Source organism: Trematomus bernacchii, unplaced genomic scaffold (assembly GCF_902827165.1).
Source record: "Trematomus bernacchii unplaced genomic scaffold, fTreBer1.1, whole genome shotgun sequence".
In the NCBI taxonomy this organism is placed as follows: Eukaryota; Metazoa; Chordata; class Actinopteri; order Perciformes; family Nototheniidae; genus Trematomus; species Trematomus bernacchii.
The window spans coordinates 161,230-188,729 of record NW_022987711.1 but is presented as its reverse complement, the minus strand read 5'-3'; the positions used below and the strand labels follow the sequence as shown (position 1 = coordinate 188,729).

Genomic DNA, 27,500 nt, shown 5'->3' with positions numbered 1-27,500 from the left:
CCACCGCTAAGCTAAAGGTGGCTAATGTTGGGCTATAAAGGAATTACAGCACGGTCACATGACTTCACGTCACCACCGCTAAGCTAAAGGAGGCTAATGTTGGTCTGTAAAGGAACTACAGCACGGTCACATGACTTCACGTCACCACCGCTAAGCTAAAGGAGGCTAATGTTGATCTGTAAAGGAACTACAGCACGGTCACATGACTTCACGTCACCACAGCTAAGCTAAAGGTGGCTAATGTTGGGCTATAAAGGAACTACAGCACGGTCACATGACTTCACGTCACCACCGCTAAGCTAAAGGAGGCTAACGTTGGGCTATAAAGGAACTACAGCACGGTCACATGACTTCACATCACTAACGCTAAGCTAAAGGAGGCTAATGTTGGGCTATAAAGGAACTACAGCACGGTCACATGGCTTCACGTCACCACCGCTAAGCTAAAGGTGGCTAATGTTGGGCTATAAAGGAACTACAGCACGGTCACATGACTTCACGTCACCACCGCTAAGCTAAAGGAGGCTAATGTTGGGCTATAAAGGAACTACAGCACGGTCACATGACTTCACGTCACCACCGCTAAGCTAAAGGAGGCTAACGTTGGGCTATAAAGGAACTACAGCACGGTCACATGACTTCACGTCACCACCGCTAAGCTAAAGGAGGCTAATGTTGGGCTATAAAGGAACTACAGCACGGTCACATGACTTCACGTCACCACCGCTAAGCTAAAGGAGGCTAATGTTGGGCTATAAAGGAACTACAGCACGGTCACATGACTTCACATCACCACCGCTAAGCTAAAGGTGGCTAATGTTGGGCCTTAAAGGAATTACAGCACGGTCACATGACTTCACATCACCACCGCTAAGCTAAAGGTGGCTAATGTTGGGCTATAAAGGAATTACAGCACGGTCACATGACTTCACGTCACCACCGCTAAGCTAAAGGAGGCTAATGTTGGTCTGTAAAGGAACTACAGCACGGTCACATGACTTCACGTCACCACCGCTAAGCTAAAGGAGGCTAATGTTGATCTGTAAAGGAACTACAGCACGGTCACATGACTTCACGTCACCACAGCTAAGCTAAAGGTGGCTAATGTTGGGCTATAAAGGAACTACAGCATGGTCACATGACTTCACGTCACCACCGCTAAGCTAAAGGTGGCTAATGTTGGGCTATAAAGGAACTACAGCACGGTCACATGACTTCACGTCACCACCGCTAAGCTAAAGGAGGCTAATGTTGGGCTATAAAGGAACTACAGCACGGTCACTTGACTTCACGTCACCACCGCTAAGCTAAAGGAGGCTAATGTTGGGCTATAAAGGAACTACAGCACGGTCACATGACTTCACATCACTAACGCTAAGCTAAAGGTGGCTAATGTTGGGCTATAAAGGAACTACAGCACGGTCACATGGCTTCACGTCACCACCGCTAAGCTAAAGGAGGCTAACGTTGGGCTATAAAGGAACTACAGCACGGTCACATGACTTCACATCACTAACGCTAAGCTAAAGGAGGCTAATGTTGGGCTATAAAGGAACTACAGCACGGTCACATGGCTTCACGTCACCACCGCTAAGCTAAAGGTGGCTAATGTTTGGCTATAAAGGAACTACAGCACGGTCACATGACTTCACGTCACCACCGCTAAGCTAAAGGAGGCTAATGTTGGGCTATAAAGGAACTACAGCACGGTCACATGACTTCACGTCACCACCGCTAAGCTAAAGGAGGCTAACGTTGGGCTATAAAGGAACTACAGCACGGTCACATGACTTCACGTCACCACCGCTAAGCTAAAGGAGGCTAATGTTGGGCTATAAAGGAACTACAGCACGGTCACATGACTTCACGTCACCACCGCTAAGCTAAAGGAGGCTAATGTTGGGCTATAAAGGAACTACAGCACGGTCACATGACTTCACATCACCACCGCTAAGCTAAAGGTGGCTAATGTTGGGCCTTAAAGGAATTACAGCACGGTCACATGACTTCACATCACCACCGCTAAGCTAAAGGTGGCTAATGTTGGGCTATAAAGGAATTACAGCACGGTCACATGACTTCACGTCACCACCGCTAAGCTAAAGGAGGCTAATGTTGGTCTGTAAAGGAACTACAGCACGGTCACATGACTTCACGTCACCACCGCTAAGCTAAAGGAGGCTAATGTTGATCTGTAAAGGAACTACAGCACGGTCACATGACTTCACGTCACCACAGCTAAGCTAAAGGTGGCTAATGTTGGGCTATAAAGGAACTACAGCACGGTCACATGACTTCACGTCACCACCGCTAAGCTAAAGGAGGCTAACGTTGGGCTATAAAGGAACTACAGCACGGTCCTATGACTTCACATCACCACCGCTAAGCTAAAGGAGGCTAACGTTGGGCTATAAAGGAACTACAGCACGGTCACATGACTTCACATCACCACCGCTAAGCTAAAGGAGGCTAACGTTGGGCTATAAAGGAACTACAGCACGATCACATGACTTCACATCACCACCGCTAAGCTAAAGGAGGCTAACGTTGGGCTATAAAGGAACTACAGCACGGTCACATGACTTCACATCACCACCGCTAAGCTAAAGGAGGCTAACGTTGGGCTATAAAGGAACTACAGCACGGTCACATGACTTCACGTCACCACCGCTAAGCTAAAGGTGGCTAATGTTGGGCTATAAAGGAACTACAGCACGGTCACATGACTTCACGTCACCACCACTAAGCTAAAGGTGGCTAATGTTGGGCTATAAAGGAACTCCAGCACGGTCACATGACTTCACGTCACCACCGCTAAGCTAAAGGAGGCTAACGTTGGGCTATAAAGGAACTACAGCACGGTCACATGACTTCACGTCACCACCGCTAAGCTAAAGGAGGCTAACGTTGGGCTATAAAGGAACTACAGCATGCTAACTACTCCACTCACCGAGGTACAGGCTTCCCTTGGTGTTCACCATGAGGCTCCGGCCCTTAGACTGACCGTGCAGTTCTGCTCCTCCGTCGATCTGGATGAATCCGTTTTTCCCAGTCCTGCAGGAAGAGAGGAGCATGAAGAAGAGCTGATAGCTACAAAGCTTGTTCCTATATATTTATAATCTCCCATCATACCTGACAGCTGTGATTTTGTGCCATCTCTCATCATTGATGGACCTCTGGGACCGGATCACTGCCTCTCCGCTGCCCAGCTGGAAACTGCAGATCACACGACCATCAGCATTAAATAAAGGTGAAACTAATACAAGTATGATCTAACAACCCAGTCTCACGGCATTTCGTGTTATAGTCACGAAATTAATGTAATCTATTGATTCGTGTTCACCAACACGATTTTCACCTTTTTTTCGTGTCACACAGAACGATTTCAAAAGCAATGTATTTCTATTGGTAGTATGTTTCGTGCCGGCACCACGTCTTTTTGTCCGGTCGGGTTGGAAGACCAGAAGCTGTGTGGTTCATAAAAACATGTTCTTACTCAATATCTTACCCTAAGCCTAACCCTATCCCTTTTAGTTTTTTTGCCGTCAGTGAGGAAAAGAAATGGCTCAGAGCCTCAGAATACTGACATCTGTATTTTATTTCATCTTTTTTTCCTTCTAATTTGTTATTATTTGGTGCAGGCACGAAACATACTACCAATATAAATACATTGCTTCTAAAATCGTTCTGTGTGACACGAAAAAAATGGCGAAATCGTGTTGGTGAACACGAATCAATAGATTAATTTCGTGACTATAACACGAAATGCCGTGAGACTGTGTTGGATCTAAAGAACAGGCGTAGGACAGGCGTTAGGCGTCACCTGAAGACCAGGTGTCCGTCCTGCAGGCCGAGGCTGATGAAGTCTTTTCCTTTCCCGTGTTCTCCCACTTCCTGCAGAGAATGTGTTCAGTGAGCGGAGGAAGAGGAAAGGGTTTATCCTGAGAAGCTGTTCTGAGTCTTTCTATTCAACATTCAAAGGTCTTCTCAGCTCATGCTCAGCAGCTACAGGGTGAACATGGCACACTGCTGTGTTCACTTGCTGCTGCTACGTTCATGTTCCTGCTGCTGTGTTTCATGTCGCTGCTGCTCGCCTGCCCCACCACCCCAGCTTCCACCTGTAGGCTCGGGGGATAGTTATCTAATCATCACTCAATGTTCTCTGTAAATCTGTGGAGTGATGAGGCCCGAGCCTAGACGCCAAACTCAAACTATATGCTGCTTCTAATGAACATATTAAGAAACACGTGAGAGATGCCTGACTGAAATATAATTAAATACAACAATACAAAATAAAAAACAGTGCAAGAAGTCTATATCCATGTAAACAGAATATGATATGTACAAGAACAGAATGAGAAATTAAATAATGTACATTAAGACAACATTAAATAAGGTTTATTGAGGTGATTACTATCTATATGAATCAGTAGATTACAAGATGACCAACAGGTGAATGTTTATGGAGGCACTTTACAGAGCTATTATTATATTATCAACTGTTATTAGATAAGATGGAACTTTATTTATAAATGCAGGCGGTTATAGCAGCAACAGGTTCAGAGTTAAAAACAGGAATCATACGAGGTAAGAATAAAGACTAAATACAATACAATACAAATGAATAATAAAGTGATAAAGTAACTATTGAAACAAGATATCACAGTAAGAAGTTGAGCATTTTAATAAACATATTAAATGATTATATATATGTTATCTATATCATATTCCATGTACTTGTATAGAGACTCTTCTAGAGACTATTTCTATTGCATTTGTATTTACCTGCACATCTCCAAACATTCCCGTGCTCTATCTGATCTGTTTCTATGTCCTATATATATTCATGCTGGAGGAGGACTTCAGTGTTTCATAGCCATATCTACACTGCAGCTGCGGAACACATGATGGAGACTTGAATCTTGGATTTTCAGAAAAAAGTCAGGATTTTTTGGATTTTCTGAAAAAAAGTCAGGATTTTTTGGATTTTCTGAAAAAGTCAGGATTTTTTGGATTTTCTGAAAAAAAGTCAGGATTTTCTGGATTTTCTGAAAAAATGTCCGAATGTTCTGATTTTCTGAAAAAAGTCAGGATTTTTTGGATTTTCTGAAAAAAAGTCAGGTTTTTTTGGATTTTCAGAAAAAAGTCAGGATTTTTTGGATTTTCTGAAAAAAAGTCAGGATTTTTTGGATTTTCTGAAAAAAGTCAGGATTTTTTGGATTTTCTGAAAAAAAGTCAGGATTTTTTGGATTTTCTGAAAAAAAGTCAGGATTTTCAGATTTTCTGAAAAAAAAGTCAGAATTTTCAGATTTTCTGAAAAAAGTCAGGATTTTTTGGATTTTCAGAAAAAAGTCAGGATTTTTGGATTTTCTGAAAAAAAGTCAGGATTTTTTGGATTTTCTGAAAAAAAAGTCAGGATTTTCAGATTTTCTGAAAAAAAAGTCAGAATTTTCAGATTTTCTGAAAAAAGTCAGGATTTTTTGGATTTTCAGAAAAAAGTCAGGATTTTTGGATTTTCTGAAAAAAAAGTCAGAATTTTCAGATTTTCTGAAAAAAGTCAGGATTTTTTGGATTTTCAGAAAAAAGTCAGGATTTTTTGGATTTTCTGAAAAAAAGTCAGGATTTTTTGGATTTTCTGAAAAGTCAGGATTTTTTGGATTTTCTGAAAAAAAGTCAGGATTTTTTGGATTTTCTGAAAAAAAGTCAGGATTTTCAGATTTTCTGAAAAAAAAGTCAGAATTTTCAGATTTTCTGAAAAAAGTCAGGATTTTTTGGATTTTCAGAAAAAAGTCAGGATTTTTGGATTTTCTGAAAAAAAAAGTCAGAATTTTCAGATTTCTGAAAAAAAGTCAGGATTTTTTGGATTTTCAGAAAAAAGTCAGGATTTTTTGGATTTTCTGAAAAAAAGTCAGGATTTTTTGGATTTCTGAAAAAAAGTCAGGATTTTCAGATTTTCTGAAAAAAAAGTCAGAATTTTCAGATTTTCTGAAAAAAAGTCAGGATTTTTTGGATTTTCAGAAAAAAGTCAGGATTTTTGGATTTTCTGAAAAAAAAGTCAGAATTTTCAGATTTTCTGAAAAAAAGTCAGGATTTTTTGGATTTTCTGAAAAAAAAGTCAGGATTTTTTGGATTTTTTCTGAAAAAAAGTCAGGATTTTTTGGATTTTCTGAAAAAAGTCAGGATTTTTTGATTTTCTGAAAAAAAGTCAGGATTTTTTGGGATTTCTGAAAAAAAGTCAGGATTTTCAGATTTTCTGAAAAAAAAGTCAGAATTTTCAGATTTTCTGAAAAAAGTCAGGATTTTTTGGATTTCAGAAAAAAGTCAGGATTTTTGGATTTTCTGAAAAAAAAGTCAGAATTTTCAGATTTTCTGAAAAAAAGTCAGGATTTTTTGGATTTTCTGAAAAAAAGTCAGAATTTTCAGATTTTCTGAAAAAGTCCGAATTTGACGATTTTCAGAATTTACGAAAAATGACTGTATCCATCTTTTATTTGATTTATTTGTTTTATTAGTTCTATGTCCTATATATATTCATGTTGCTCTGCTGGAGGAGGACTTCACTGTAGCTGCTGAGCTCATGGTGAGAGAGACGTGAGTCAGAAAACATGACACACACATGTTGTCCCGTAGGATCTGTACAAAACAACCGTCTGTGCAGAGTAACAGAAGCCTTAGTGTCCGTGTGCAGAAACAACTCAAAAGACATCCAGTATGGGATGCTGTTTCATTTCAAATCAATATGGCTATGAAATAAATACTCAAATAAATAAATAAGGTAATACATATATATATAATATAGGAGGCTGTGGCACAGTGGGATAGTGCTGGTTCAATCCCCTCTGCAGTCAGCATGTCTGTGGGAAAGACACTTCCACAGAATTGAAGGTATTTTTAGTCACTTTGGGTTCAAGCGTCTAATAAGTCACATGTTGTAAATCGGTCCCTACATTTCTATTAAAAAAAAAACTTTTTCATTTCAAATAAATGCATTTATTTTCACCAGCGTTTTAATTAATTTTATAATTGTATTTATTTATTGTTTGCACTTGTATCCAGTGCATTGCCCTCTGTGGTTGTTGCTTTCCTTAATTTGCTAAGTAATGTGTATTAGTAGAAAATATGATATTTAAATTAAACTATATTTATTAATTTATTTGTTTTTTATTTATTTACACATTTATTTATTTCACAGCTCTTTTTCTCCAGGATTTACATTTAAATGCATTTTCTAATTGATGCGTGTGTGTGTGTGTGTGTGTGTGTGTGTGTGTGTGTGTGTGTGCGTGCATGTGTTTGTGGGGTTGAGTGTGTGTGTGGGCGTGCGTGTGTGTGTGTGTGTGGGCGTGCGTGTGTGTGTGTGTGTGGGCATGCGTGTGGGTGTGTGCATGCGTGTGTGTGTGTGTGTGTGTGTGTGTGTGTGTGTGTGTGTGTGTGTGTGTGTGTGCGTGTTACTTATATATGTAATGTAACTCATACCCATGTGTATGTAGTTATACTGAATCCTCTACAGGTAAATAAACACTTCACATAATAACATCATCTCCATGTTGTCGTTCAGTCGGTGTCAGTGTTACCTTTTTAATAGCATGCACCTTTCTGCCTTTGGTCTCCTGAGGAAGATGGAGGTGAGTTAGAGAAGCAACATGCGTTATTACTTTATTACTGATGGGGGGGGGGAGGGGGGGGGGGGGGCTGCAGCCAGCATGCCAACAACGACCGATTAATGACATTCAAATGCAGAATTATGGAATGGATATGTAAAAACACTCAGTGATGATATGAACAGGTGAGGAGACACAGGTGAGGAGACGAGGAGACACAGGTGAGGAGACACAGGTGAGGAGAGACAGGTGAGGATGAAGGAGGAGGAAGATGTGAGCTTTAAGATTAGGATTAAAGGTGGATCAATGCTTTTATGTAATTTAAGTAATAATGAATCAGGCGGCTTGCAGCCAATAAGGTGGCCTGCAGCCAATAAGGCGGCCTGCAGCCAATAAGGTGGCCTGCAAATAAGGCGGCCTGCAAATAAGGCGGCCTGCAAATAAGGCGGCCTGCAGCCAATAAGGCGGCCTGCAGCCAATAAGGCGGCCTGCAGCCAATTAGGCGGCTTGCAGCCAATAAGGCGGCTTGCAGCCAATAAGGCGGCCTGCAGCCAATAAGGCGGCCTGCAGCCAATAAGGCGGCTTGCAGCCAATAAGGCGGCCTGCAGCCAGCATGCCGACAACGACCCATTAAATGATCTTAAAATGCAGAGTTATGGAAGAGATGAAAACACTCAGTGACGATCACGTCTGAACAGGTGAGGAGGAAGAGGAGGAGGAAGATGTGAGGTTTAAGGTTAGGATTAAAGGTGGGTCAGTGCTTTAATGTAATATAATGAAAGATGAAGTCGTACCACTCCCTGCCAGAGGATCAGACCCTCAGAGGAACTGGTGTTGATCTCCAGCTCGAGGGTCTCTGGGGAGTTGGGGGCGCTGGAACAGATTTAAAAAGATCATGCATGTTTACATCCACTAATAATGCAGTTACACACCATCTGATTTAGAAAAAGTAGATCCTTTCTTAGTGACGCTCTCCCTGAGGTCATTTCACAACATGTTATTATACTGCTGCACCTCTGCAGGATTAGCTGGGTTTACGATGTTGATGTTTAACTGAATTCTATGGATTCTCTGGTTTCCTCTGATGCACATGTGAAGCAATTGGAACATCTTTTGTGTCTGAAATAAACTCTATAAATAAACAAACATTAGTTAAAACTCTCAGAATAATAAACACACCACTATAAGATGATAAAACATGGACTTTAAGTTGATGTTGAAATGATTGATAATATAAATATAAACGGCAGGCACCTTCTTGGGAAGACGGTTTTAGGAAGAGCGATATATCCATCGTCCTGGAAGTGAGCGGCATACTGGTACGGAGAGTCTAGAAAACAACAGGAAATAAACGTTAACAATGAAGTAGAAACGATGACTCGGTGTTAGGGCGCCCTCTGGTGGGGAAGCAGGGAGGAGAGAGGGGGTTAGAAACAGAAACAGAGGGAGACTTCACTTTTATCTGTTGGTTTGAAGCAGAAGAAATAACATTTACTTTAATAATGAGAAGCGTTCAGAAGCAGTTAATCAAAGGCACCATGCTGAGTTGAAAGCTCTCAGAGGAATGCTGTTAGCAACATGTGTTTCTGGACAGATCATTTTACACCATGCACTCTCACCAGGGACAACATGAATGATGTTTCAAACTTTAAACCTTTAAAGTCACACAACAGGAGAGGAACTCCCCCCCCCCCTCCTCTCTCAGGGCTTTTGAACATGTCAGTATTAAAAGTTAAGTTACTTGTCAGACGTCTCGTAGCTCCTCCTAGCAGAGCATCTTCCCCACAAGACTCTACAGAGTTATTAAAGATTAGCTAATATCAGATTTGACATAATAATAATAATAATAATAATAATACATCATAGCTAAAAGCAATCCCTAGCTGCTACAGTCGGTGCATAAAAGACCTGCCACAAATGTATGACTTTTTCTAAAAATTTGAAAATTCTTATTTTTTTCCAAAAATTGCAAAATGTTAACCGTTTCAGAACATTTCAAAAATCATTATTTTTTCTAAAAATTCTGACTTTTTGCAAAAAAATCTGACTTTTTTCGGGAAATTGCAAAATGTTAACTTTTTCAGAACATTTCAAAAATCATTCTTTTTTAGAAAAATTCTTGCTTTTTTCGGAAAATGTCAAAAGTTCTTACTTTTTCTCAAAATCTGAAAATTCTTACTTTGCGCTGAAAATGTCAAAATTCTGACTTTTTGATAAAAAATTTGACTTTTCTAAAAAATCGTACTTTTTCCCAAAAAATCTTACTTTTTTCGGGAAATTGCAAAATGTTAACTTTTTCAGACATTTTCAAAATTCTTACTTTTTTCGGAAAATCAAAACAATTCACACTTTTTTCTCAAAATTCACACTTTTTGCTCAACATTCTTACATTTTTCTGAAAATCTGAAAATTCTTATTTTTTTCTGAAAATCTCAAAATTCTTACTTATCTTAAAAACTTCAGAATTCTTACTTTTTTCTAAAAGTTAGGACATTTTTCAAAAAAATTCAAAATTCTTACTTTTTCAAAAAGTCTTAAACATTTTTCTAAATTCTGACTTTTTTATGAAAATCTAAAAATGAATCCTGCAGTCACTAACAGAGGATGCAGTAAAACCATCCCATCACCTCACCTGGGAATCATCTCTGATAAAACTCACTGTTTATATACTCACGGCTGCTGGAGCTAAACCAGAAGAACTAACACATTTGAACAGGAAGTGGGAAAAGTGTGTTTTAATGCTTGGAAATCCAACTCTTTTGAATTAATGAAAGAAGGATGATGTTATTCTCTTTCTGTAAAAGCAAGTCTCACTTTCTGAGCCCAGAAATCCATCCTCACACAGAAACAAGAACATGAAACCCTTCAGGACAAACAGACCAGACTCCATGATGCAAACTCAGGAAGTCCTCAGCAACACCTGAGCAGGTAAAGTGCAAGTCCTCCCCGTCACCATGGAAACATGCACCACATTCAGCTCAGAGTGCACTGTGTTTTTAAAGACACCCTGTTAGTAGCGGGGCAAAGTGCAGGAAGTGTTTCTGATGGTTTCTTGTTTTTATGAAGTGAGTAGAGCCTCTCTCAGGCGATGACATGAGGACAGAAAGACAAGAGGAATCCCACATTTTCCCAAAAACCAGGCGTTGCAGATCGTCCCGTTGTCTCAGAAAGATGCAGAAGGTTAGAGGTTAATGTTAGTCGCAGACAGGCTGAATACTGTACCATTGGACTCGCTACCCTCCAAACTCAGCAGGGCGGCGGGGGGGCTGGAAGCGTGGCCTGTGTGTGCAGGATATCGTTATAGGAGGGATCTAATTGGCTCTCAGCAAGTTCTTAAAGTATAATGGTATATGACCCCCGGCTGAAACTCGTGCTTGTCTTATATTGTACTTCTTAAATATATATATGTGAGCCGCTATTACACAGTGGGATTCATTCATTCAAAATTCTGACTTTTTTCTGAACATTTCAAGATTCTAAATTGTTCTGAAAATGTCCATATTTTAACTTTTTCTGCAAAATTCTGACTTTTTTCAAAATTCTGACTTTTTTCTGAGAATCTCAGAATTTAAACTTTTTTTTCAAAATGTAAACTTTTTTTTCAAAATTTAAACTTTTTTCTGAAAATGTCAAAATGTTAACCTTTTCTGAAAATTCTTTATTTTTTCTGAATAAAATTTAACATTTCTGAATATTCTTTCAATATTTAAACTTTTTCCAAAAATGTCCAAATTCTTACTTTATCAGAACATTTCAACTTTTTTTTCCAAATTATTACTTTTTTCTGAAAATCTCTAAATTCGTAATTTTCTGCAATATACACTTTTTTATTATAATATATATTGTAATGACTGTCTGCTATTTCCCTGCCGTACAACAGATGTGTACCCGTCTGATTTTACTTTATGAACATGTGAGTCTAATCCCTTTATCTGCACCGTCCCTCCACTGCGGGACAAGTGATATCTGATATCTGATAACAGGTTGATGTGCTCCTCATGATGAAGCTGCTCAGTACTCACTCTCCTCACAGTTATATTTAGACAGTGATATCTGATATCTGATCACAGGTTGATGTGCTCCTCATGATGAAGCTGCTCAGTACTCACTCTCCTCACAGTTATATTTAGACAGTGATTATGAATGAAGATCACAGGTTGATGTGCTCTTCATGATGAAGCTGCTCAGTACTCACTCTCCTCACAGTTGGGCCCTGTGTGTCCGGCTGCACACACACACTGTCCGTCTTCACAGCTGCCTCCGTTCACACACTGCAGGTTGTTCTGACACGCCTCCTTCACCACCTCGCAGCGCTCTCCTGCAGGGGAACAGGGGTCAGGGGGTCAAGTTCACAAAAAAGGCAGGTCAAATTTCAAATTTCCAAATTCTTTCTCAATATTTCCAAATTCTTACATTTTTCTTATTAAACATGTTCTGCAAGCTGAAAGTAGCCTATTTACTGATGTAGGGTTAACAAAAATGTCAACAAATAAAATATATACATTCAAGGACAGATCTCATGCATGCTTTATTCCTCTAGGGTTTAATAGGATCACTGACCCTCGAACCCGTCCCTGCAGAGGCACTGGAACTCGTACTCTGCGCTGGACATGCAGGTTCCTGCGTTGAGGCAGGGTCTGCGGTCACATGGGCTGCCGTCCACACAGCTGGAGACCCCCCGGCTCTCTGTGAAGCTGTAGGACAGGTCCAGCTTCTTGTTGTTGATCGACACCTGAGAGGAAAGACCACGTTAAAGATAACACTTACAGAAATATAGATAGATAGAGAGAGAGAGAGAGAGAGAGAGAGAGAGATAGAGAGAGAGAGGGAGAGATAGAGAGAGACAGAGAGAGAGAGAGAGAGAGAGAGAGAGAGAGAGAGAGAGAGAGAGAGAGAGAGAGAGAGAGAGAGAGAGAGAGATAGAGAGAGATAGAGAGAGATAGATAGATAGATGGATATTTCCTCCACTGCCTAACAATAGTATAATAGGAGACCCTTAAATAACGTTTGGACCCCCTGTCTCACCTCTCCGATGCAGCCCTGGAACATGTGGCTGATGTTGGCCGGTTTGGGCAGGATGTCGGCGGTGGGGACCCCCCCCAGGAACATGTGTGTGTGGATGTTGAGGCCCTGGGCTTTCCCCGGAGACGTCTTCCTCTCCAGGGGCCCCCGGTCCACCTGCAGGACCCCCGCCCTCTTGATGCGCTCCGCCACCACGCGGTGCCACTGGCCCAGAGACACCGGGGCAGAGCTGAGCAGGACCGCCTGGCCTGGGGGGGGGACGGGTTAGAACACATGTAAGATCCAGGACACATAGATATATACTTTAATAATCCATAGTTCATCTACAAGAATTACACGATTTCTTGAAAATAAAATAAGTACAAAATAATACCTATATTCAGAGGAGTATGTAAACATTATAATATCTACAGAATCATTTTGAAATGTACTGAACATATAAACGTAGTGTAGTAAAGTCTGTTTAACCCCTTCCCTTCCTCTGTAATGGTTTCTGCTTGATTTGATAAACCCCCCCTCTGTTGTCTTTGCTCAGAACTCTTTCTCTCTGTAAATGTTCTCAGTAATGTGTCTACCTGTCCCCAGCTCGTATCTGAACTCCACGTGTCCGTCCACCATGGACACGGAGACAAAGTCCTCCACCTTCATCTTCCTCCCCCCGCAGAAGAACATCAGGCCGTTGGCGTGCAGCGGCTTGAACTCCAGCTCCACCTTCAGGTCGTCGTGCACGATGCTGAGGGGGGGGTAGGCGATGTACGAGGCCTCGCCGTCAAACAGGGGGGTCGTCACCAGCTCGCCTGCAGAGGGGGGGGCGTGCACGGTGAAGACACACACACACACACACACACACTAATAATGCTGTGTTTGTTTATCTATATCGCTCTTACCCTGCATGCACTTGTCTCCGGACTTCCCCAGGTGGCAGCGGCAGTCGTACCCGAGTCCGTTCTGACGGTTGATGCAGGTGGCGTCCGGACCGCAGGCCTCTGAGGGGGGGGGGGGAGGCGGGGGGTGGGGGAGACACACAGATAGAGTTGATAGCAACGTGCAGGGTCCGGTTAAAATATATAATGTATGATGTCCTTTATTGTTTTATGTTTCATGTGGAACCTATATGCTAAGGTTAAATAAAGGTTTGAGATGAACTTCTAATGTCCTGAGGAAATCCTTGGGCTGTGTGTGTGTGTGTGTGTGTGTGTGTGTGTGTGTGTGTGTGTGTGTGTGTGTGTGTGTGTGTGTGTGTGTGTGTGTGTGTGTACCTGCGTGGCAGTGCAGGGAGGAGTGGTGCTGGCAGTTGCTCCCTGTGAACCCTCGGGGGCAGCTGCACTGATACAGGCTGGCCTCTGAGTCCTCACATTGACCCGCGTTCTGAGGGGGGGGGGGGGGGGTTAGACATGCTACTATCATACATCATGTGATCAGACACTATCTGTTGGGAACATACTGAATGTCCTCTTCCAATCTGAGAGTAACATGATAACTAAGGTACCCCAACTGTAGCTGTGTACATGACAGGATGTATGATTACCTAGAAGAGCATCAGGACTGTTTGAGGCATATGATAGCTATGTGATTAACATGATGATTCAGCCTCTATGGAGATAGACATCAAGCATGCTCATTTCTGACGTGGAGCTAATCTGAAGTAAACATTGAATACTGCTTTCTATTCCTCCATCTTGTGACTGTGTAACTCCCTCTCTTGGATATCAGCATGTGAAGGACACTGTTCAGGAACTAGTTGATGCTCTGTATGTGATGACTACTTCCATTCTGGAGAGGATCACAGATACATGGATCCTGAGATTGAAGCTCAAGCCGGGGACCAGGGAGAGTTCTCTAACACTAACTCAGCAGGTGTGTGAATGCAGCGCACCTGGCAGGGCTGGTCCTTGCAGGTGGGGCAGTTTGAGACTCCGATGGAGCTCCGGCCCAGGTCCTTGAAGATCACCTCGTCCCCCTGGATCAGCAGCTGCTGGATACACCCTGCACACACACACACACATTACATATTAAACACATATTATTACTCCCTCTTAAACCCATAAGAACCCACGGTGACACAGGTGACACAGGTGACACAGGTGACACAGGTGACACAGGTGACACAGGTGACACAGGTGACACAGGACATTTAAACGTTCTGGAAAGTTCCATATTCAGCTTTAGCCTTTATTGTATCTCATGAAGTCCCTCAGTGACACACACTGAACAGGGGTAGTGGTGGTCTAATGGATAGTGAGGTGGGCTGAAGGTTGTGAGTTCAAATCCCGCCAGGAACACCACCACTAGTGCGCCCTTGAGTAAGGCACTTAGTCCTTAGTTACTCCAAGGAGAATGTCCCTGTAATTTGTCATTGTAAGTCGCTTTGGATAAAAGCGTCAGCTAAATGAAATGTAATGTAATGTAACAGTCTGGGGGGTCATGGGCCAGGTCATGTGACTTTGTGTTCCCATGACAACATGTCCCAGATGTCCATGGGCCAGGTCATGTGACTTTGTGTTCCCATGACAACATGTCCCAGATGTCCATGGGCCAGGTCATGTGACTTTGTGTTCCCATAACACCATGGGCCAGGTCATGTGACTTTGTGTTCCCATGACAACATGTCCCAGATGTCCATGGGCCAGGCTAGCACATGTGACGGATCGAGCTACATTTCAGAAGCTTGCTTCTTGTTGCTAAAGGTCAGATTCAAGCCATTTAAGAATTATAATGCTTACACAACATGTCCTTTAATACATTGAACTTGTTGTGAAAACACGTGTTGATCAAATGTATATGAAACAAATAACATTAATGTCACATCGAGACTTTAACCTTAACATTTCACAGTAAATCTGGAGTGACACATATTTCTCACAATTAGAAATATGATCTTCTCAGTGGATTTAGCTGATTCAATTATATTTAGTTCATATATTCTTTATTCTTCAGTGCAGAGAATGTTCAAACAAATATAAACCAAAAAATCCTCCTCATTAATGAAGTTATAAATAAGAGATTAACGCCCAATGGGACATACATGCCCCTTCTCAGATCTCTGACACTAGGGGGCGCTACTTGTCAGAAATGTGTTCGAGGTGGTCTATTCAGTCTGAATGATGTTCCCCTTCATTCCCCATAGGTAGAAATGGGTCCAGGCTCTTCTGGCCTTTCAGTTAATGTTTCATGTTTTACAAGAGAGTGAACTTTACACGTCTAACTATGACATATAGATATATTGAACATATATTACTGCTCTCTCTTTGATACGTCCTGAGCTCTTACCCACGAAGCCGCTCTTGATGCCGGCGGTCTTGGCGAGGCTGGTGTAGTTGGGGTACCCCCCCACGTGCAGATCCTCGTTCAGATCCAGACCCTGGAACTTCCCCTGAAGAAACACACCTGTTACTGCGTGGGATTGGTGGAGACGCACACATCTATCATCACATGACTTTTCTAAGAGATCCACTCGGCAGTTTCCACGCAAATAGAAAAAAACAGAAAATGTTTCCCCATAGGAATGAATGGAAGATCTCCCTGCACAGAGCTCAAAGTCACCCAACTTTGAGGTCACACTGCTCCGTCCTACTTTAACATAGAACAAAGATTAAAGGTTTAATCTACTCTACGGACTCTCCTCTTTCTTGGACTAAAAGGGATTTTTGACAGATGGAATGGTTTTCCTAAAATCCCAGTTTAAAGTGGACCTATCATGCTATATTTGAATCATATAGTGTAGGACCATACCTATATCAGGCATATTTATACTTTTTTATTTTCAAAATACCAAACAGATCATGCATTTTAGCCATGCCTCATTTTGCTTAATTTGACATTTTTTAGCTCTGTTTTAGCAAGGGCTGATTCAGTGAGAACAGCACCACCTACAGGCCTGGCATATGTACTACAGCGTCTCCAGCGCTTTCGAACGGCAATGGCCGTGGCTGTCTCCTCCTGATAGGTGGAGAGTTGGCCCAATAGCCGTAGCGCCACCGTCCTGACGTCAGGACAGTGTTCAAATCTGGATCAGTTTTTATCAGATCCGTTGCAGCCCCTTTTTTAGAGATTTGGGTATGGAGGAAAATAGAGAGGGTTGTGTTTTCTGACACTTGGTGAGTTCCCTGGAACACCGGGGACACATATTCATGTATACAAGACGTACACAAGTGCATTTTGCATGATAGGTCCCCTTTAAGTTTTGGTACATTTTCAGCGCGTGTCAGATGTTATAATGGGTGTGTATGTGACGGAGAGCTAAAGTTATGACATCATCAGTTAGAGTGTAGAGAGTCTTCAAAATGTCCTGAAAAAAGCTCCTAACCTGCTCTGCATCCCATAATAATCACCTGCTCTGCATCCCATAATAATCACCTGCTCTGCATCCCATAATAATCTCTCTTTTCACATCATATGAGATGATCTCAGCGTTGTCTCGAAGCCTTCATCATATCGACCATATCTTGCAAACAAACCCAAATAAGCGTCAACACAACACGTGTATTTCATATGAATAACAGAACCAAAGTGTACCTGTGACTTCCCGCTGATGGGCTCCCCCCCGTCGACCCGGATGGACCCCAGCGTGTTGTTCCTCTGCAGCTCCACCGTGTGGAACTCCCCCAGCTTAACAGGGAGGGGGTCTCTGATGGTGGCCATGCCCGAGCCCACGTCAAACCTGAGACAACAACAACAACAGGGACATTAATAACTACACTCTGCACTGTGCCGTGCCCCTGATGGCCCGTGCTCTGTGGTTATTCACCACTTCATTCTTTTATTTCTGCTTTTCCTTTTGACTATTTCTTTTTTGTTTTTGAACAACAATGGCCACGTTTTGTCCTGAAAGTTTAGTGGTTATTTTTCTGCTACTTTCGTCCCTTTTTGTTACGGAGAGCAACGGACAATGGGGTGACGGACTATTTTCATTTTCATTTGATTTTTTATTGTTATCTCTCTTCCACTTTTTAAGTATTTGTATTTGAATGTTGAGCACACTGGTCCTGTCCACCTATCCATCTATCTATCTATCTATCTATCTATCCATCTATCTATCTATCTATCTATCTATCTATCTATCTATCTATCTATCTATCTATCTATCTATCTATCTATCTATCTATCTATCTATCCATCCATCTACATATCTATCTATCCATCCATCCATCCATCTATCCATCCATCCATCCATCTATCCATCTATCCATCCATCCATCCATCTATCCATCTATCCATCCATCCATCTATCTATCCATCTATCTGTCTGTATAAATAACCAACATGAAATGCTGCTGTGTTTGTGTTTCAGTGGGAGATGTTTCTCTCCTCTCTGACCTGAACTCCAGTCGCCCCCACACCAGTCCCAGAGAGATGAAGTCTGCTCCGGTGCTCCTCTTCTGGCCGTTATAGAGGATCATTCCTGCAGCAGACACACAGCAGGAGTCAACAACAACAACAACAACATGATGCTAAATGCATGCTCTGCAATCACATCCATCTCAACAAGCCGGTATTAAACAAGTGGAATCTTTTGTAAGTTCAGGAAGGCTGAGTTATTTTTTCCTTTTGCAATCCTGAAGAAAACATCTGATGCTACTCGCAGAAAAAAGACAGGAGATAAATATTGGGAAAAGAAATACTTTTGAGATTTTCAAAAAAAAAGAATTTCCAGATTTTTTTCAGGAAAAAGTACGATTTTTTTTAAAAGTAAGATTTTTGAAATGTTCAGAAAAAAGTAAGAATACTGGCGATATTCGACTTAATGTACGTTAGGACTGAACTTAAATACAGGTTTGAGGTACTTTAGAGTATATACTTGATATAGACGCTGCAATGCACCACATATCTGACTGCTTTAGTGACGAACAGTGCAGATACAAGACTTGGGATTCATGTTGTGTGACTTGTTGGGATGGATACTGTTTGCAGTAGATGGTAAACTCTCTGGAGCTGGGTGGAGGAGCAGCATGCCATGGTGCTGCAGGTGTAAAGCCAACCAAAGCCAGGCTGTAATGAACCTGCATCACATCAGATCACATCTGTCTCTGAGCTGCAGGAACATGCTTCAGACCAGCCTCAGATCAGATCATGCCCTCTACACTCCTCGATATCATCTCTGCATGCTGTGAGAAACAAGTGTTGAATGCATAAATGTGCAACACAAGTGTAAGTTAGGTTTACACATGATGCGTGTGTCCCACAGTTATACATCCAAGGAGTCACAAGGGTTTCAGTAGTTATTGACTGTTGCCTGATGGGGGGGGTCAGCTGACAGCAGAACATCAGTTTGACTTTGAGAGTTTCTAAAGGTGTCTTCTTGCCGTCATGCTCTCACAGATCCTGTAACTGTAAACTGTGCAGAGACAACCTGTGACTCTCATTTTCCACCACAGCAGAGACGTCTGAATAAAAGATCAATCCCATTAAAGAAGGTACAGAAGTCCTGAAAGGCAAGTGAGGAACATCTGTGAGTCATTTCTCTCAGTCTGATCTGAATGGTTTCTCCTCTGTGTTTACGACTGACAAACAGGTCAAAGGAAAAAGGTGTGCCAGAATGTCTTCCATCTGAGGAACAGGTAAACAGGTGACCCTTGTTGTTGTTTACTCTAAGCTAAATATGACAAGATAACAACAGAACACATCATGATAACTTTATAATGCAGCTGACGTTACCTAGCTGTCTTTGTGTTGTTTACACTCTTAACACAACACATGTGCATTATGGGAAACGACTGGCATGTCTTGAAACTCACCTGGAAGAAAATATAAGAGTTTCTATAATGAAGAATATGCTGCACTGCCCTCTGGAGGCCAACATGAGCATTACAACTACACACACTTTCATTAAGCCTTATTCTTTAACACGTTTAAAGTCATAAACACAGGAGAGAGATGGGTCAGACCACCAGACTGCTTCTTTCTCATGTGCCTTTAAGGGCTTCTGTAGAAATGTGCAGCAATGCGTTGAACAGCAGTTCTTCTGAGTAGAAGCCTGGGATTCAAAGTAGATTTGAGTTGTATCAAGCTGGTTCTGTGACCATGACTGAAAACAAAAGGCCATGCATCATCTCTCCATCTTTCCTCTGATGCACGACGAGAGAAAGTCTGCAGACATCAGGCTGAGACTCACCAGCGTACAAAATGAGACCTTCCCACGAGAGAGGGGGGGGGGGGCGGACAGAAGACAGATTAAACATGAGGAAATGTGACATACAGTACAGAACATAGTAAAGAAAACACACTTTCTTTCCTCAGAATTTTGACAAAAGGATATTCCTGAAAGGTGTTGGGTTCCAGAAGATTTGCTTCCGGGTGCCTCGGCGGCAATTCAATGTTTTTGGTCCACTCATACAGAACATAGTAAAGAGAACATCACACGCTGCAGGATTCAAGAACCATGCAGAGCTTCCTCACCGTCTCCGTTATCGGGCCTGAAGGAGATTCTGATGCTGAAAGCCCGGTAAGCGTTCTTGATGGTGGGCAGCGTGAGGTAGGACAGCGGCTCCTGGGCGAAATACGGCATCACTCTCTCTGAAGGAAGGAGAAGCACAGGATCTCAGAGTTACGAAACCCTAATCATTTTTCCTACGAATTTTCCCTTTTGCTTTTTCACAGAATATGTTTTTTCTCAGAATTTTGACTTTTTCAAATTTTTCTCAGAATTTTGATTTAAAACAAAATAATCTCCGAATTATTTTTTTCTCCGGATTTTTACTTTTTCTCCAATTTGTGTCTTTTTCAATTTTTTCTCAGAATTGTGATTTTTTTCTCCGAATAAACGTTTTCTCAGAATTTTTACTTTTTCTCCAATTTGTGTCTTTTTAAAAAAAATTCTCAGAATTGTGATTTTTTTTAAAATGTTCTCAGAATAAACGTTTTCTCAGAATTTTTCATTTTTCATTTTTTCATCAGAATTTTTACTTAAAAAATAAAATAATCTCAGAATTATTATTTTCTCAGAATTTGGATTTTTTTTCTCAGAATTATGACTTCCTTATGATCGGAAATAAATGCACAAAAGGATATACCTGCCTGGACATGGATACTTTTTCCAGCTTGAGATTATCTTCCTGGTGCCTCATTTTTTTTAGTTAAGTTTGAATTGTTTGTTATTTTCTTCATGTTTTTTCGCCACATGCTGTAACCCTCCCTCCGCCCTGCAGACTGACCGTGGACCTGCAGCGAAGTGAAGGCCTCCACCTTCCCCTGCTTGTTGGAGGCGGTGCACACGTACGTCCCAGAATCCTCCTGGGTGACCCGAGGAACCGTCAGAACGTTGACATCCTGGAAACACTTGGGAGGAAGCTCTCCTTCCACCTGGAGACAGAGACACACACGATGAGTGAGAATACATATATTTAAAAGAAGAACTGGAGTCATATCCTCCTCAAAGTCAAAGAGTCAAAGTCACTTCAATATCTCTGGGAAATGTACATTAGTGCCAGACTGTCCATAGCAGCGTAAGAAGTGTCTACAACCTCACCTTAAAAACATACACATTGTCCCTGTAAGACTCCAGTCATTATACAATAGTTCCTAAAGATGTTAATAATTGTCAGGTGGTTCACCTTGGACCATCTGATCTCGGGGAGAGGGTATCCGGACGCCACGCATGGCAGCACGGCGTCAGAGCCGACCGTCACCTCTTTGGTTTCAGGCAGCGATGCGATCTGAGGGAGAGCTGAGAGACACAGAGGGTTTAATGATTAATGAGGGGAGACAGCTGGAGGCCTCAGTGGGAGTTCATCTCATTAATGACTCTCCCATTACCACACCATCACAAGCCTCCACAGAGAACCAAGAATACAAAAATAGTCTTGATGATTAGAAATACACATGGCCTGCGTTTACTAAAAGCAGACTATATGAAAACGTCCATTTACCAGAGCTGCTATTATAAGTTGACTAATGGTGAAGGTTGCATTCACACCTAAAGTCCGCTTCTTTGCACCAGACCACAGTTTGTTACATCGCTTCATTTTTCAGAAGGTTCGGTTTGCGTTCACACGGCGAAACTCAAACGGACTATAAACTTTAAACACAAGTCATGTGCTCGGAAAAGCTGTTCAACCATTGGTCAGACATTAAGGGGGAAAAAACGACATTTCTACCGTAGCCTCCACCATGGAGCACTGGCAGGTTATTTTCATGCTGCTGTTAATCTGGAGATCAACAGACTCTAGAGGACGGATCATAGGTTTATATAATCAGACAATCTGTGATAAAAAAACATCATAACACATATACTGAGAGACGTTCTGCAGTCAGGAGGTTTCCCCGACCACAGGTGGCTCTGATGAGATTGTACCACAGCCTTTTTGCTGCACGCCAGTGAGGTCAGCAGTCACAAGCAAATATACGTTTTGTACTCACACTGGACATTGAGCACCACCTGGCTCTGCACGGACCCCACGTCGTTGGTGGCGGTGCAGCGGTACTGCCCTGCGTCGGCCTCCGTCACCTGGTCGATCCTCAGCATGCCTTCCTTCACCATGATGTGGGAGGGCAGAGACCCGCCCACTTTACTCCACTTCACCGTGGGCTCAGGGTCGCCCACCGCCTGGCACTCAAACTCCACCGAGTTACCGATCATCACCGTCTGCACCGACGTACGGACGTTTATCATCACCTTCGGCAGGGCTGTGGAGGAGGAAGAACGTTAGATAGAAGTAGAGAAGGGATCAGAGAGAAGGGATCAGAGAGAAGGGAACAGAGAGAAGGGAACAGAGAGAAGGGAACAGAGAGAAGGGAACAGAGAGAAGGGATCAGAGTGAAGGGATCAGAGAGAAGGGATCAGAGAGAAGGGATCAGAGAGAAGGGAACAGAGAGAAGGGAACAGAGAGAAGGGAACAGAGAGAAGGGAACAGAGAGAAGGGATCAGAGTGAAGGGATCAGAGAGAAGGGATCAGAGAGAAGGGATCAGAGTGAAGGGATCAGAGAGAAGGGATCAGAGAGAAGGGAACAGAGAGAAGGGGTCAGAGAGAAGGGATCAGAGAGAAGGGAACAGAGAGAAGGGATCAGACTGAAGGAAACAGAGTGAAGGGATCAGACTGAAGGGATCAGACTGAAGGGATCAGAGTGAAGGGAACAGAGAGAAGGGATCAGACTGAAGGAAACAGAGTGAAGGGATCAGACTGAAGGGATCAGACTGAAGGGATCAGACTGAAGGGATCAGAGAGAAGGGATCAGAGTGAAGGGAACAGAGAGAAGGGAACAGAGAGAAGGGAGCAGAGTGAAGGGATCAGAGAGAAGGGATCAGAGTGAAGGGAACAGAGTGTAGGGAACAGAGAGAAGGGAACAGAGAGAAGGGATCAGAGAGAAGGGATCAGAGTGAAGGGAACAGAGAGAAGGAAACAGAGTGTAGGGAACAGAGAGAAGGGATCAGACCTTGGATGGTGAGTCTGGCGGTGTCCTGAGCCTGTCCGTACGCACTGCTTGCTCTGCAGATATAAACGCCTTCATTGCTCTGCTCCAGGTTCTCAATCCTGCAGACACACTCATTTAGACACAACATGAAACCATCATAATACTTTCTTTGAATTGTTATTCAAATGTTTTATGACGCATCACCTGAGCACGCCGTCCTTGATGTGGTGGTTGGGGGGGAGAGCTCCTCCCTCTTTGAGCCACTCCACCTTAGTCTCCAGACCTCCAGCTGCAGAACAGGTGAACTCCACCGCGCTGCCCTGAGCCTTCACCTCCACCTGGGGGGAGACCTTCACCGCCAGGGGGGCTAAAGGGGGAGAGAGTAAAGTCTTAGTTGCATCCTGAGGTTTTTTTTTTGTATTCTATAAATGTCTTCATAAATAATAGATAGATGCAGTTTTTCACCCAAAAATGCAACAGTACATTATCAAAGACTATTATCACTTTAGTTTCTTTGCATTGCTTAAACTATAGTACACGATACTTGCATGACGGGCAACGAACGGCAGTTTCGCCGCCGTCTCCCCAGCGAGAGATTTTGTGTACCGAATATTCAATTGAAAGAAAAACTGATTTTTATCATTTAGATTTTGTTTATTTAACTTACTCTATTTCAATATTCTGTTCAAACAGTATATATTTGAGTTTGTCTTTGAGCTTTAATGAACCGACTAAGCCTATGTTTACGGACGGACAAAGAGAACCCCGCCACACCTTTATAACTTATATATTCCATTAGTCCTGTAGTTGAAATAAGAGCCACCTCAATGATCCTAACTTTAAAGCAGAGAAGAAGTATATTTAGATTCCCCGTTTCCCAGTGGACTCACATCTCACGGTGACTCTAGCGATCACCTCGCTGTCGGCCACCTTGTTGCTGGCGACGCACTTATAACTCCCAGCATCCTCTGCGGTGGCCAGGTTGATCTGCAGGTCCCCCCCGCTGAGCTGCGCTCGGGGGGGCAGCTCTCCGTCCAGCTTGCTCCAGGTGTAGGTGAGGGGGGGGGGTCCCATGAGCAAGGCACTGCAGCCGGATCACCTCCCCCACCCGCACTGCAACATCATCGGGCATCGAGGTGGCGTAGGGAGGGGCTACAGGGAGAGAGGAGTAAATGTGAAATAATAGTATGTGGGACTGAATATTTATATACAGAGATGGCAAAAGTACACACATCCTTTACTCAAGTAGAAGTACAGATACTCGTGTTTAAAAATACTCTGGTGAAAGTAGAAGTACTGACTAAACTTCTTTACTCAAGTACAAGTTCTGAGTACTTCTACTTTTACTCAAGTACAAGATCTGAGTACTTCTACTTTTACTCAAGTACAAGATCTGAGTACTTCTACTTTTACTCAAGAACAAGATCTGAGTACTAGTAGGTAATAACCCTGTCCATCTCCCTCTCTGTGAGTATTTATATACAGAGATGGCAAAAGTACACACATCCTTTACTCGAGTAGAAGTACACACATCCTTAGGCGCGTTCACACCGCAGTACTTTTCCCACTTTAGTTCCGATATAGTTCAGAAATGTCGCGTTCACACCAAAAAGAGCCGGAACTCAAATTAGTTCATGAGAACCTTTTCACCCCCTTTTCAGTCCCTGCTAGAGAGCAGGTACTTTCGTGGGAGAAAAAGGTTCCTATGTCTGATTGGCTGGGAGGATTGCAAACCACGCCCCGTACAACTCCCAAAACGTTTTGTGAAGCCGCCATTTTATTATCCTCGCATTAGCATTATTAGCATTAGCATTCGCCCAGTGCACAAACGCAGAGAGACTAACTTATGGCAACACAAAAGAAAACATGGGAGCGGTGGAGATGAGGAGGTGTCGGCGTTCTGGCGATTTACTCGGAAGGCTTCAGTAGAAGCTGCTGGGAGTCCCAGCAGCTTCTACTGAAGCCTTCCCCAACTCCGGGGACTTCCGGCCGGGGACTCCGGGTGGCAGTATACGCCGGGAAGTTGTTTGCGGCCTGCCAGTAAACCCAAAGCAGAAGAAGACGAAGTGACACCAGCGGCTTCATTTGCCTAATCCTCCCTCAGGGACTTATTCCAGTGAGAACGCGATCTGTACTTAGTTCATCAGAACTAAAGAGTTCTGATGAACTAAAGTTCTGATGAACTAAGTACTGCGGTGTGAAAGCGCCTCTTTACTCGAGTAGAAGTACAGATACTCGTGTTTAAAAATACTCTGGTGAAAGTAGAAGTACTGACTAAACTTCTTTACTCAAGTCAAAGTAAAGAACTTTGAAATGTACTTCAGTAAAAAGTACCCATAACTAGCAGCTGTTTTAAAGAGTACCTGACCTCCCTTTATATTAATAGAACAATAATGTCATTGTTAGCTAATGAATGTTTCCATGCTGAACAACGGCAACATGACAACGTTTTCATTGGTCCCTCTTCTTTAGAGAAGACCAGGAAATGATGGATACACGGATCGTGTTCAAATCAATAGGCACGCAATGACTCTAAATAATAATGATCACGCCACCAGACACAGAATTGCAATGACAGAAAATACGAATTCATAAAAGTCTACTTCTCATGTCTCAGTGTTTAAATAAAGACATTGTGATACCTATGAAGGCCTTCCTTTCATTATCATTGAAAAATCAGACAAACAGTGATCAGATTTAAAAACTGGAAAATGTTCAAAAGGATACAGATACAAATAAAGCCTTCAGTGTTGCAGAGAAAGCAGGGCATATCAAATATCAGCAAATCATTAGACATTTAAATGCATATGTCAAGCGGGCATATTGTAAGGCTCGGTTAAGGAGAGATGTTTTTGGTGTCGTCTGTGGATCAAATCTGTTAAAGCAGTGTCTCCAAAGTCCCTCTCTGTTCACTAAGTCATTCAGAATCAGAATCAGAAGACCCTTATTCGTCCCACAGAGGGGAAATGCACATTGTTACAGCAGAAAAGAGCCAGCTTCATGTTAACTAAGAAAATGATAAATATGATCAGTTGAAGTTAAACCCAATGAGACTCACTCTCTACGTCCAGAGTGACGGTGACCTCGCTCGCCCCCAGGCTGTTGGTGGCGCTGCAGATATACTCTCCAGAGTCCTGGCGTCCGACAGAGGGCAGAACGAGACTGCCCCCCGTCACAGAGTGTCTCCAGGGGAGGGGGGAGCGCAGCTTGGACCAGCTGATGGTGGGGGGCGGGACACCTGGGGGGGAAGAAAGAGCAGAAATATATTCATTATAAGCTCAATTTATTTTGGAAACCATGATTTTAGTGATCTCAAACTCCAGCTGCACTGTTAGCAGATAGAACATCTTCACTATACGACCAGCGTGATCCAGATCCAGGTCTTGATTGTTTCCCCTCCCTTGTCCAGCTGTGTCTTGTCTTGTGATTCCTTGTTTCACCCGGTTAGTGTTTCTTAGTCTTTCTTTGCTTATTATCAGCTATTTTCCCCAACCCTACATAATGTGTCCTCACCGTGGGCCTCGCAGCGCAGCGTGGCGGTCCGGCCCTCCACCACCACCAGCAGGGGCTCAGGGACGGAGGCTCGGGGGGGCGAGGGCTCCTGGAGACCCCCCCCCTCCACCAGACCCCCCTCCACCAGGACCTCCACTCGGGTCTCCGAGCTGCCCTCGTTGCTGCGAGCCGAGCAGACGTACGTCCCGCTGTCCTCAGGGCGAGCAGCAAGGATCTGCAGGGGAGAGATGTTTATGCTACACGTGTTCTGATGTGGTTTTTAATATGCAAATGAGGCGCTATTCTAAGCTAACTGTTGGTGAGTTTAAGTCAACTCCTGGTTTCCTTTCCAATAATGTGACACATTTTGAACAGTGCATGATTTTCTGCTTCCTGTCGTGTCAGAGGAACTGTTTTATGGGATGTGTGTGTACCTGCATGATGGTATAAGGTTCAAGGTTCAAGGTTCAAGGTTCTTTATTGTCAATCTGACATAGCTACAGAGTAATTATGCAGTTGAAAATCTTATGTCACAGGCTTCTCCAACAATGCAACATAATAACATAACATAATAACAATAAGAGCATGAGCAATACAAAAATAATAATAGTTATAAAAATGAAATAAAGTTATGATGTGGAATAGTGCAGTATGAGTCTATATACAAGTTATTGGAATGATATATATATATTAGGTATTAGATACATACTACTGAGTAGCAGTTGAATGTTTGAAGTTGTTTCAACAGTTCAATTTTTTAACAGTCTCACTGCCCGCGGGAAGAAACTGTCTCCGAATCTTCTTGTCCTTGCCAGGATGCTGCGGTAACGTCTGCCAGACGGCAACAGAAAGAACAGTTTGTGGCTGGGGTGATGGGGGTCTTTGATAATCCGTAGTGATTTCTTCCTGAGCCGCTGGGAGTAAAGGTCCTCCATGGATGGCAGCTCCGTCCTGGTGATGTGCTGTGCAGTTTTCACCACCCTCTGTAAAGCCTTACGATCGAGGTCGGTGCAGCTGCCGTACCAGGCCGTCATGCTG

At 42.8% G+C, this 27,500-nt stretch overlaps 1 protein-coding gene across 1 annotated transcript in view; it reads right to left on the bottom strand.

Annotated features, from left to right (window-relative positions):
- hspg2 (heparan sulfate proteoglycan 2) overlaps positions 1–27,500 on the bottom strand; it is a 172,060-nt gene that overhangs the window by 2,510 nt on the left and 142,050 nt on the right. Inside the window, 28 exon segments of the mRNA XM_034141030.1 lie at positions 2,951–3,054; positions 3,133–3,216; positions 3,824–3,894; positions 7,575–7,610; positions 8,396–8,474; positions 8,856–8,931; positions 10,824–10,880; positions 11,797–11,919; positions 12,162–12,333; positions 12,627–12,871; positions 13,199–13,420; positions 13,511–13,609; positions 13,883–13,991; positions 14,500–14,609; positions 15,894–15,996; positions 17,139–17,283; positions 17,940–18,024; positions 19,735–19,752; positions 20,019–20,135; positions 20,774–20,921; positions 21,173–21,285; positions 21,978–22,244; positions 22,992–23,089; positions 23,175–23,337; positions 23,861–24,035; positions 24,037–24,122; positions 26,029–26,208; positions 26,484–26,697. Coding sequence (XP_033996921.1) covers positions 2,951–3,054; positions 3,133–3,216; positions 3,824–3,894; positions 7,575–7,610; positions 8,396–8,474; positions 8,856–8,931; positions 10,824–10,880; positions 11,797–11,919; positions 12,162–12,333; positions 12,627–12,871; positions 13,199–13,420; positions 13,511–13,609; positions 13,883–13,991; positions 14,500–14,609; positions 15,894–15,996; positions 17,139–17,283; positions 17,940–18,024; positions 19,735–19,752; positions 20,019–20,135; positions 20,774–20,921; positions 21,173–21,285; positions 21,978–22,244; positions 22,992–23,089; positions 23,175–23,337; positions 23,861–24,035; positions 24,037–24,122; positions 26,029–26,208; positions 26,484–26,697 — 3,499 coding nt within the window.